This window comes from Lygodium microphyllum, chromosome 17 (assembly GCF_053477565.2).
Source record: "Lygodium microphyllum isolate KBCC chromosome 17, Lygodium_microphyllum_v1.1.10, whole genome shotgun sequence".
Lineage (NCBI taxonomy): Eukaryota > Viridiplantae > Streptophyta > Polypodiopsida > Schizaeales > Lygodiaceae > Lygodium > Lygodium microphyllum.
Window position 1 is genome coordinate 28,870,618 of NC_141151.1, and position 13,467 is coordinate 28,884,084.

The 13,467-nt window shown below is 38.6% G+C and overlaps 1 protein-coding gene across 1 annotated transcript; it reads left to right on the forward strand.

Annotated features, from left to right (window-relative positions):
• The first annotated feature begins 486 nt into the window (after positions 1-486).
• Positions 487-1,326, forward strand: LOC148021730 (uncharacterized). Its single transcript, XM_087696874.1, has 3 exons — positions 487-711; positions 827-1,023; positions 1,149-1,326. The coding sequence occupies exons 1-3, from the start codon at positions 487-489 to the stop codon at positions 1,324-1,326; spliced, it is 600 nt and encodes a 199-aa protein (XP_087553000.1).
• The last annotated feature ends 12,141 nt before the right edge of the window (positions 1,327-13,467 follow it).

Below are 13,467 nucleotides of genomic sequence, written 5' to 3' on the forward strand. Positions count from 1 at the left end.
TAACTTGAAATTCATGTGCTTTATTGGTCGCCCATGAAGATAGTCGTGTACGATTATTAAAAATAAATTACTTTGAAATAATTGTTGCAGGGTTCCAGTATCAAACATATGTCGATGCTCTATTAGTGGATGTGACCCAAATTGATAGATTTACCCTTGATAGGTAGACATGACAACTACATATTGCAAGAACATCAATTTACATGTTGCATATAGCATTGCATCATCGTTTACTTTGCATTAATGACTATGTTGTTTTGTGTATAGCATCAACAAGTTTTTTGCAACACAAAAGATGCATCTTTATAGCAAAGATGGAGTTCCATGTCAAGAGGTGGCTCGATTGATATTTGCGGATTTTCCTACGAGCTTGCTTGTGGATGCTCTAGGGCCCATCCCATTGGGTAAGTTATGCTTTCTATCACACAAGGTTTACATCAAACTCACTTCTCATATATCATAATGCCAATGTTGTTTGTAGAGGGCATGACTATTCCCAAGTGGAACACGTTCTCAAAGGGTCTAGTTATGGGTTGTATGGACCTTGCTCGCGAGTATTTGGCCGACCAGGGATTCTTAGTCACTATGTGCTTAGCAGTGCATATAGGTGAGTTTATTATGGATGCGGCACGAGTGGGGCTTGTGCTTCACCGCACTTGGACACTCATGTGTGACTCCAAGGCTTATCGACATCCCGTTACTAGAGAGGCGGTAAGATAACAAAGTTGGATATGTTGAACGTATGCTTTTATGTTCTAAATAAAGTTTGTGTTACATGCTTTAAATAAAAACATGGATCACTTATTCTATTTCCACTCGTGAATAGGTACTTGATCTTACTGTGTGTCTTTGGCATCGTGCTAGTCATGTTGTGCCTTGCTACGATAGAGAGGCTGGGGAGAAGATTTCAGAGAGATTGTTTCCAGCGTATCGTAGCTACATGATGGATGATTGTGTCTTTCCCATGGACGTTGATGGTGTCATTATCAGAGGCGGAGCAGAGAGGTCTCATCTTTTCTATCGGTAATAAGTAGTCTTGCATGTTTTTGCTCTCAGGTTACCTTGTATGGTATTTTCATTGTTACTACTTGCATGGCCGCAAAGATTCTGTATCTTGATTGGTGATATGTGATTGGTGATATGGTTAGGTGGTTACCAGCTACGTTTACGAAGCGCTACAACTATGTTTTGGATGTGTTTGCAGGGTGTGGTGGTTTGGCGTGGGCCAATACAGAGGAGATGAGACATTGCATGTGTCTAGAAATAGATGATGTGCTCTATGGGGAGTGTTTGTCCACCAAAGTGTGTGGACCGGTACCATGCTGAGAGAGTGTGTGTGTTTTTTTTTCGAGAGACTCTAGACATTTCATTTTGTTACTAATTTTATATGTTTATTATACACTTCGTCATGTGACTATGCCCGATTTTGTCTAAGAGATTACATGCATTGGGATCTTTGATTTGTTTTTAGGAAGAGTGTACCTTGCGACTATTTGACACGAATATATTTTACTAGTTTTCCGTTGGTTTTGTTTTCTTGATGTGTGTTCATGTAAATGCAACGTGTCATACTCCTTAAGTAAGAGTGAATAATTTCTATTTTCTTTTTGTGTCACTTTATGCCCACAGGTAGTATGACTGTGAATTAGTAATCATGCTATGAATGTATACATGCAAACCACACATGACATGAGATATTTCCATGTGGGGTATGCTGCAAAGAGATATTTATATGTAGAATGGATGTGTTGCACGAAAAAGCTCGAAAAAAAGAGATTGATTAGAAAAGAACGAAAATGAAAGCCCGCAAAAATAAAATCCCCGCATCTTGCTTAGGGCTTCCCTTGATAGGTTTTACAATTCCTTTGTCACCCTCTTTAATCTTTTGACCTCTTGTTACGGCTCGTAGATTAGAAGTTTCGGCATCATTGACACGTACAACCTCAATAAGGCTGACTCCACTGCCATGAGGTAACTCCTCTACAACAGCCTTTCTTCTTTACAGTATTTGCCTTGGTCCATCGTCTTGCTGGAGATTATTCGCTTGTGCGTGATGGTGAACTGGACCTGGTCGTTTACTCCCTTGTTGGAGAGAACTGATCTTACTCCAACAGGTAGCAGCTAAGTGGCTAGACTTCCTGCAAATATCACATTTGACATTCAGGCAATTCCTAGGGAAATCTTGGCCCCCACACCACTTACAGCTGAATCTTGAGGGGCCACCCTCTTCAGGTCGGCTCCCTATCAAATTCTGTTGCTTCTTAAGAAAATTGACATCCACAGCTATTTGTCGATATTGTTCAGAGATCATATCGGTATAGTGCTTCATCATGTCCTTAACTTCACCAAAGAAATTAGAAGCACTCGACTCATAGCCGCGATTGTCAGTCTATCGTCCCATGGGCCTAACCACTTGATTAGGAATTAGCTGCTGACCAACTGGGATAACATTAGGATTCATTGTTTGATTTCCACCACTATTTAGTGAGGCCTCCTAACTAGCCATAGGCATAGTCATGCTAGGAGGAGCTGGTAACATAGGTAGATTCGACATAATACTCCCTCTACCACTTGTATTTAACATGGGGTCCCCTTGACTCCCATTGGTCAAGGCCAAATTATTACCATTCCAATTTATCATTGCTGCATAAGCCGCTTGCAAGTGTGACTCTACTCCTTCTGCTTGGGTAATGGCAGTGTCAATATCGGCCAAAGCAAAACTACTCAACTACACCTGGATATTAAAATCCAATCCATATAGGAAATATTGCAACTGTGCAACCGCTGGAATAGGAATATAAGTGTTAAGTTTGCGAAAAAATTGCTTTAGTTTCTTGGCATATGCCTGGACATTCTAATTTGGCTCTTGGCATGTTATGTTCAGAACACGCAACCAATATTGTCCACCCTTCTTAGGGGCAAACTCCCTACAGAAAGCCGTAAAGAATTGGGCACTACTAGTTATGGTTCCAGCTTCTAGACCATGATACCACACTATCGCTCTTCCTTTTAACATCATGTTGAAGAACATCATTAGGTGTCCTTCGTCTTGAATTCGATAGTTGAACATGAGCGTTTGAAACTCCTTAATGTGGAGTTCTCCATCTTCTTCTGCTAACCTATGGAAAATGGGCAACGGTGCTCCTAATGCCGGTAAATCCGGTGTACCTGCTGGGATTGCGATAGGTTGTGCCATGGCTACAACCGGATTGACAACAGGAGTTTGTGTAGGCAACACTACACCCCCACTTGTTGTGGGTTAATTAACTGGAAATAGGGAAGTAACAAGACTTTCACTTGCACTCGAAGAGCTACTCGTAACACCTAGGTTACTAGAACCACTGCCACTTATGCGTAATAGGATGCTTCTTTGAGGAGAATAGCATCTTACAATCTCCAACCATCGTCTAGCCCTCTCAGTATGTTCTGCTTTTTGTATTTCAGCTTGACGGTCCTTTTCAGAGGAAATAAACCAACTATTTGGTCCCTACAAACACTAGATTCGAGAACCCCCACTTGTTGGCGGCTCCCGGCAAATGCACCACTGATGGGACCTAAAAAGGGTCGGCACTGGCTATGGCACTAGTCGGACCTCATGCATATGATGACAGACAACCCCACCACATGGCCTCCCAGGCCAGGAGTGTCTAAAACTCACTTTGCACTAAATGCTTATGATGATTTTGCATTTGTATCCAATATTTAGTCCAACGTTCACCTTCCCTTCTCCTCAGAGGGAGATCCCATAACATATAGGCATAATGCCTCGTAATACATACATAGGGAAGCACCTCTCGGTTGATTGCCGCGGCTCCACTACGACTCTCCTACACCTCAGGTTCGCCCCAAGATGCATCGCTAACACATATGACATTTGCACAAACTCCACTCTTTCATAATTTAGCATTCCAGGAGATTTTGATTTGCCTCACAAAACTTTCCCCAACGGAAGCACTCATCTAACTGATGACTTAGGTTTCCTGCCCTCTCAGTGTTGGTCAAAGTTTATCAATCAATTGCAATGCATTCCAGGAGATACCACATGGCATGCTTGATGCAAGGTGTATGACAATTGTGCACAACCATTTTATGATTAAAAAACCAGCCATGTGAGGTGCGGAAAACAACCCTTTCATGAATTTTAACTAAGTGTTATGTATTGCGTTGCTTTAGGGACTAGTACCGAAACTTCCGTGCTACTAATCACCTATATTTAATTATGAAATGATCCCTAAATGCTATGCACAAAAAGGAAAATCAAAATTTGTATCTTTTCAGCAATTAGGTCGTTGCACAAACTTCCTCCCCCCCTCACCGTTTAGATGTTGCTGCATTGCATAGGTGTAAATGGTTGTCTTGTGTCATTTTTGTATGAAAAAAACAATGAACACATACTATAACACAAAGGACGAGGTCAAAATAAGGCTTGACCTCATGCTTTAACCTCACCAAACATTCGCACACATAAATCTTAATTTTTCATATTTTTTAAGCGCGAAAACCCGAAATTTTCCCTATTTTTTCCTATTTATTATTCCCTTTTTCCCAACTCAAAATTGGAAAAATCACTAATTTCCATTGAAAAATGATATTTTTGGGTTTTAAAAAATTAATAACGGCTCTAAATCATTACGGGTTCTGCATTTTTGTAGTTACAACCCTCAAACATGATGCAAACAAGATTCAAACAAACATTCATTGCATATGAACAATATTTGGATCATGAAACAATAAAAACAAGCAAATTTCTTCATAAAATTGGAGCATACCGCGTGTCTTGCATCTTGTAGATTTTTTAATAATTATTCTAGGCAGCCCACAAACCGACCAACAACCATTCTTTAGTGCTAAACCACTTTCCTCAACCTCCTCTTTATCTTGAAGCAATCCAATCACAGCCGGACAATCATTCTTCAGCGCCTCTTCTTCTTGATTTCTTGCACATGAATTGCCTCTATGCAGGAGAGAGAGGGAGGAGAGAGAAAGATTGGTTTTTTATCTCTTTGCTCAATGCATCATTCCTTGATCCGTTCATGGCAATGGAGGGCGAAGGATAGAAGCATCTCAAGGCCAAGAGGATTCCTCCTACCTCAGACCGATCAAAAAATGATAAAAATTTGGAAAAAAATGGGTCGCCAAAAACTGACGCCTCCTCCACCCCCCCCACAACGTTTCATTTTGTGAGCTTCTTTTAAGCTCTCAATTAGAGCTTAAGCTTAAAACCCAAATTATCTAGTTCATGACTTTTGCTTTCACACTTCCAACAAGTGGTTATTTCGCTTTTGGAGGGGCAAACGACATCGGATTCGAGATCCGTCTGGACAGATGGTTCCGTGGCATCGAAATCTACAAAGTTGGGCCTCGTCACCCTCTTCTCAACTTCTAGATCCAATAGCCGCTTCACAACCCCGAACCTTGCGGGGATTAAATGGAGAATCAAACGACCTAGGAATTAAGATCTGAGACTTGCGTTGGATTCCTGACGTCGTTTTGCATCTGGAATAACTCCGGCTTGGCCATCTGCCCCATCATTGATTTTCCATGAAAATTAGTACTAGCACTTTAGGGACTTGCCGCTTAAAATCGTACTGATTTTGCCACTGCCACCTTCGATGAAGTCTATTTTTCCCCTGATATTCGTAATTTTTGGCTATTTTTAAGCACTTCTCGGTATCAAAAATAATATGTCAGAAAGTATAGGAACTTCCTCCTCCTAACAAATTGTTCGTGGAACTTGGGTTGCCAAGAGTCCTCCCTTGTAGGGATATTGGACCACTCCATTGAGGAGAATATCTCCTAATAATCTTGGCATGTTGTCTAGCCCTTTCAGCTCTTTCTTGCTTCTAAAGCTCGGTGTGATAGTCTTTTGGATATAATACATACAAAGAATGGGATTCTGTACTGTGTACATCTCATTCAATTGATTCAAAACCAACTCGGAATCCCCATTTATTAATAACTAGCAAATACCACCTATCTTAGCAATATTCAATCCCATGATCAAGGTTTTATATTCTACCATATTATTAGTAAATCTTACCCCAAGGTAGGTAGCTAATTTCATAATGACTCTACATCAAGGATCTCTAATGACTACCCCAATACTCCCTTTCTTATTGGGACCCTTCAATACTTCATCAAAATATAATGTATATGTCCATAAAGGGTTCACACATCCGGCCATCATTAGCTCCTTTATTCTTCGTAACTATGATAATCAAAATTTTGCATATTCAAAGGATAAACCAAAGGCTCTATCCCACCTTCTTCATTGAATCCAACAAGGAGGCTCATCAAAATCCTTAAGCAGTGATGCATTAGGGGAGTTTTGAGGTCTCGAAAATGCCCTGTAAGAGATCCTAGAGAGAGAAAATAATTTACGAAATAAAATCATTTTATAGAATTTTTAAAAGGTTTATATTTTGGTAAGTTAAAATATCAAAATTCGTTAATAAATCATTGTCGTGATATTCTCGTGGTCACATCAAACCTAGAAATCTAGGTCGCCATAAAGTTGGCAAGGTTGTCATAATGAAGATCTTACCTCTCCTCATTAAAGTGAAAAGTAATATTCAATTTGAATTTTGGTGGATACTCGATTGCCTCCCTCCATCGTTTCTCCATCGTTTCTCTCTTCTTTTTTTCTTCTCCTTATTAGTCTTTCTTTGTTTTCGTTCTTGCTTCTAATCATATCCTTAGCTATGGATCAATCACCCAATGATCTCTGTAACTCAGCTATGGATCAATCATCTAATGATCTCTGTAGCTCTCATAAAAGACCTCTCTATCATCTTCATATTGAGTTGGACAGTGAGTATGAACCGATAAGAAAGAGAACAAAATCTATCACGGTTACAGAGTCTATGAAACATATACTGAGGTTTGAAGGAAAGAAGAATATTGATCTTTGGTTAGATGGAAAGCTATATCCCAAAGATCCTAGCAGAAATAGCACTCCTCCTTTCTATAATAGCTCGTCATTAATGAGGTTTATTGGTGATGGCTACAATGGATTTTTAGGTTATACACTTAATCTTGTTGCAGAAAAGGATATCCTTGGACTAGAGAATCATCTTTTGATGAAACACAATATAGAGTTGTTGCAGAAGCTAGAGGATTGTCAACAAAAAATTCATTCATTGGAAAAGCGTATCAAAGCTTATCAACAAAAGCAAACTTTATTAGGCCTTCGAAATCGACAAAGAGCTCTTAAAAATATTGAGAATCTCAAACGAGGAGGAGGAGGCTGTGGTAAAAGAATCCAAGCAGCAAGGTATATTTTTTTTCACTTGAAAAATCTTAAATATGGCTTTATTTAAACTACTTGCATTGATTTGTGATGTTAATTTTGCTTAGATCTCTTCTACAACCAAATGCAAGTGAAAGAGATTCTTTAAAAGCAGCTCAGTTTTATTATCATCTTCTTCCTTCAGTGGTTTCAAAGGATATTTTGGAGAAGAAGAAATTTAAAAAGGCAAAGAAACAATGCTTGGAGTCATTTGTGAAGGATCATTCTTTGGATTCTGAGTTAGTACAGAAGACACTGGATAGTATTGGTATCAGTCGAGATGCTTATATGCAACTTTTTCAACTTTTACAATCAAATATGAAGCAAGGACAGGTACACAATTGCATACTTCCGAAACCATTTGTGGTTAGGACTATCAGACAGAGAGTTAATAACAAAGTGATGGAGATTCTAGGTGAGCCTTTTCATATCAAGGCTAGCTTCAAGGGCAAGAAAAAGGAGGTTACATTCAATGAGTTTAACAATATTTTCCTTGACTTGCCCACCCTACAATGCTTAATGATCAAATTTTATGACTTGTCAGTAGCTGAGGCACAGGGAGTGGCTAGATTTGTGATTAAACTTGATGAAAGTGAGATTCTGAAATGTAAAAAATTGGAGAGAATCTCTATCACCTTGATGAATAGAGCACTTTCGTCAAGTCATTGCAATCACTCAACATCATTTAGTGTTCAATCTGAATATAACATCTGGTGGCTAGGAGCATTTGAGGTAGATACTGAGAATTTTGATATACTATATTGGGTTTTTCATCAAACATCAATACCTAATGTTATTCAAAGGCAACAAGCAGGAGAAGAGCTATTTGTTGAAGGATTAGGGAACTACAGGATTGAGTGGCACATAGCTGGTGACCTAAAGACACTCAAATGTATGTATAATGTATCAAAGGGAGCTAACTCGAGATCTCCTTGCTTATACTGCATGTCACCAGCTGTAGAGTTAAACTCAAGCAATTGGAATAGAGCTCCCTCTAGGCACAATAAGGATCCACAGTTTAAACCAGTCTTGGACATTCCTTTAGCGAATGCCCATATTTGTACACTTCATGCACTTTGCAGGATAATCGAAAAGCTTGTTCATCTCTATATAGGATTTGCATGGAAGTTGAAGCCATTATCAACTAGAACAGATGCTATAACAAAGGTTGAAAAAGTTCTCTCTGCAATTGGTTTGCATGGTGGCAATGTTGTTATTGAACCAGATCTTCAAAAGTCTAAGGATGGTAATTGTGTCCCAAAAAAACCATCTATTGGTGGAGTGAAGGCTAGAAGGTTTCTAGGCTTTCATGGGAGACTTGGCAAGATAAACTCGAGAAATGGTGGCTCAACTATTAAATTTAATCAGTGGAAATCCCTACATAATGCAGTTAAGGATCACACTGATAATGGACAAGCTCGAAATAGAAAAGCTAAAGTTTGGGAAACACTAGACAAAGTGTTTTTTTATTGTGATAAGACTGAATGGAATGACGATGATCTCAAAGACTTTAAAAACCAATTGAACCTTTTCAAAAAGGCGATGACAGAAGCTTGGGGTGATCAACACTTTACTCACTATATGGTAAGAAGTTTGTATATGTTTGTTTCTTCATTGTCGAACTCATATAATGTTTTTTAATAACTTTCCTTATTTGTTGACTATGCAGCATATTCTATACAACCATGCTCCATACTTTATTAAACAATATGGATCTCTATCTATCTGGTCAACCCAAGGTATGGAAAAATCACATTATCAAGCAAGAACAAAATATTTCAGACATACAAGACATGGAGGTGGAAGACACAAAGCCAACAGTTTATTAGAGGTCTTTCAATGGTTCTATCGACAAATTTGGCATAAATTCAAGCTTAAAGATACAACCACATCAAGCAATACATCATCTTTAGCAAGGACTATACAAATTGTTACCCAAAGAAGAAAATATAGATATTTAAATTCTTGCGCAAAGCAAAGATTTACAGAATGGTTACAAACCAAACAAAGAGTAGGGAAAAGATGGGTTTCAAGAAACCCTTAATCTTTGGCATCTTCTAGTCTGATTGTGTTGCAGAAGAGTCCTTAGTTTCAGGCACCTCGACAGGGCCTTCAGTGGAGTCCTTGGTTTCAGGTAGCTCGACAGGGCCTCTAGAGGAATCTTTTGTTTCATCCCACTCAATAAGACCTCTGTATTTCAAAAACTCTTGTTTCCGATAGCCTGGAAGAAGCTTCAAATTCTTATTATCTCCTACATAAGAGAGCAAATAGGAGCCAAGAACTCCAAAATATCCAGCTCTAGATCCACTGTATCCAGGCATAAAGCCAAAAACTCTTATGGCTTCTTCCTTCTCCACCAAAATGATCTTGTCCAAACCTCTGCTGAAAACTTGAGATCCAATAACCTTTGAGATAGCTCTCAAAGCCATCATTGGTAGACTTGGAGAGCTTGACAATCTACTATGATATATTACAATTGTTTGATTGTTTAAGTTTCCAATATAATGGCCAAGGCTTTGATTTTTTCCAAGCTTCATTGGCCTAGAGCCCTTGGCCCTTCCAAGAAAGTTGTCCAGATCTTCAATCTCAATCTATAGAACAAACCACAATAGTACAAGATATAAGATATTTATCTATAATGCATAATAAAGTCTAACATAAACTCAATGGGTAACTTTGAATTATATTTCATACCTTAGGGTGTTCATCTTCTTCAAGAAGACTATCATCATAAAGATTTATTGAACTCTTGGGCTTCTCATCTGATGGAGACTTCAATCTCTCTTGATACCCTACATCATCAATATGAAGTTTCTTCTGGACCTGCAAGAACTCTTCTTCTGTAGGTAGCCCCCCCTTTTCGTATTCTATGATCTGATTAATACATGTATGTAAGGCTATAGAGCTATCTTGGAAATTCTCTCCCTCAACATTAAGACTTGCTAGTGGTTCTTGTTCATAACCTATAAAATTCATGTCATTTTTGCCCTAACTTGCAAGGATTGCTAAGCAATAATCTTCTCTAAGATCAAAAAGATGTTGAATATCATTTAGCAACACATATCTCTTCTTGTTGATAAGATAAGTGGGAAATGTTGGAACACAGGCAAGAGGACCTTCTTCATTAACCTGTGCACTTGGCTCAATCTCCTTTTCTTCCACCATTGTGATATTGTCACTCTTGAATAAACCTACATCAAAACCTTGGACAAGTTGATTCTCAACATCTTCTTGGAACATCTCCTCCTTCTCTTCGACCTCCTTATCCATACTTGCAATATCCTCTAGCTTTCTCTGTTGGTCTATATCTGGAGAAGAATTTTCCATGTACTGAAGATACACAATAAATCCAACGTCCTTGTGGATTAGAAGGCATTGGTGTTGGTACCTGTGGAAAGGGCAACATGTTTCTTTCTTTCTAAATTCCTCATCAATGAGGTTGAACCTGCCGAGCAAAGTTGACCTGGATGTATTGGTGGCTCCCATGACATCAGTATAATGAACAAATCCATTGACTTCCAAACCTTGCACATGTTTATCATAAAAACATCTGTACTCCTTAAGTTTATCATCAAGATCCTCCAATAACTCCTTCAAATCAAAAGGAACATTGAAAATTTCCCTGATATAGCAAAACTTGGAAGAATTTCCAGTGATGTGTAAAAAATCAAAGAGCCTATCATCAGATGTCTCAATTATCTCCTCCTCATCCATTCCTTCCAGAGATAGCTTCCTCTTTGTCATTTTGACCAGAAAAATATTTATCCCTGAAAAAAAAAAGCAAAAAAGAACCAATATCCAATAAAACAAGATGATATCATGGAAAGAGGCCCCAACATTGATTTTCCAAGACAAAAAAATCAAAACAGGAGAATTTTTTTAGTTGACCGGTGAAACGCGAAAATTCAAGTGTGAAAGGCAAATGCCTGTGAAGGAATCGCGTTTCATCGGACACTAGCTTGAAGACAAACATTATTCTAAAATGTGGCCGGTGAAACGCGATACTAAGCAAAATATCATCAACAGAGACATTTTCTCGCGTTTTACTTGTTAAAAATTGCAAATGAAGAAAGGAAACATGAACAATAAATAAATTCTATGGAAACACACAAATTGATGATATAATCATTTTTGGAAAAGCTATGCTGCTTTTGAAAGATAGAAAGCACATAACATCTTTAATTGTTTAAGTGTTATAAAACATTCTTTCTATATTAATCACATTTATTTTGTTAAAATGCTTGTAATAAAAAAAATTGTTACCTATCAAAGATTGTTGAACTGCTCTCCACACAGGATGCAAGGACCTTGAAGGGAAGTCGAGACGAAATTTTGGCAGAGAAGAAGACAATGTCGAAGAAATGGGTTTGAAATGCTTTTATATCGACCGTTAAGCATGTGGTGATAGTTCCAACGAAAAAGTTTGTGTAATAATGGAAAAATACGTGTACACGTGTCTGACTTAACACAGCGTAATAAACTCCTCAGAAGACGTGCGCATTCTCTTTTTCCAAAAATACGTTACACGTGTGTTAAATAACCCTTTTCCAAGTAAATAAAAAATTCCGATAAGCGAGACTACGTCACACGTGTGTTATTAACACTTTGCGAAGAACGTTGAGTCCATGCAAATTCACTGCCTTCAGCTTTCATCGCATTTCATCACTACTCCATCTTTGTTTTTGGTGTTCCTTCCAGTCTCCAAGCATTTCCTTCCAATCTCCAAGCATTTCACTGCTTCTCCAACAAAGCAAACCTTCAAGCATATTGTCATCTTTAGGCTGAGATTGTGAAGAACAAGCTAAAAAGAAGGTATGGTTTCTGCATCTTGCTTTTCAATAACAAGCTCCATTCAATGCATTGTTTTAATATTTTTCCTTAATCCTTTATGTTATTATTAGCTCATGACCACTACAAAAGAATTTTTTCCACAGTGAAAGCATTCCTAAATATTGTGGATATTTAAGGAAATCTTATTGTGATCTGCATGAGCTATCTGAAATCCATGCTGCTGTTAATAATTACTTATCTGAGCATTCCATGCTCTCGGTGCCTGTTTCTTTCCTCCCTATGGATATTTTAAGTAATCTTAAAAGATTTTCTTGGATCAAAGCTCTTTTTTCTTGGTTTTGTCAATTTTTATGCTATTCATGAGCTGTCTGGTGAAACGCGAAAATAAGGTGCTTCAAGCAGGTTTCCTGGCTTAAATTCGCGTTTCACTGGACACAATGGATAACAAGTCCGGTGAAACGCGAAAAGAAGCAGCTGCAAGGAGGCGCCTTGCTTGACACTCGCGTTTCACATTGTCAATTTTTATGCTATTCATGAGCTGTCCGGTGAAACGCGAAAATAAGGTACTTCAAGCAGGTTTCCTAGCTTAAATTCGCGTTTCAGTAGACACAATGGACAACAAGTCCGGTGAAACGTGAAAAGAAGCAGCTGCAAGGAGGCGCCTTGCTTGACACTCACGTTTCACTAGACAGCTCGAGAAAAATTCAGCTGATACGAGAAAATGCCATGCAGCATAGATAACTCTTGTCTGGGACTCGCGTTTTGCTTTACATGCTGGAGAAGAAGTAACAAATGTTTTTTTGGCAGATGGCTAGGACTAAGTCAACAGCAAGAAAAGAGAAGATTGATCCGAGGGATTTAGCATCAAAGATTCATCAGTCTTCAAAGCCTCAGAAGCTCTCTAGAAAGTCAAAGCCAAGGAGAAGGTTTTCTCAAAATGTCAGGTGTCTAAGGGAGATTAGGAAGGCAGTAAATGCTCTTGACAATGCAATTCCAAAGTTGTCTTTTCAGAGGCTTGTCAGGGAAATTTGTGACAGATATAGTTTGGATAGTTTCAGATGGACAAGAACAGCTCTTAATTGTATATAGGAAGCCACAGAGGATTTTTTAATTGAGTTTTTCCAAGATGCCTACATTTGTGCTGCTCATGCTCATAGGCTCACACTCATGGACAAGGACATGGTAATTCTTAGGAGGCTAAGATATAGATTTTCAAAGGTCCTTGAGCCAATTCCCCTCACTGATATGAAGACATTTAATATCCTTAATGTACCCCTAGCTAGAAGAAAGAAAGATGATTCTGGGGTCAGGGTTGAGGATGTCACCCATGAGAAGGATACAAGGCAACATGAAAAAGAGGAGAAGGCTAAAGAGGAACAAGCAGATAA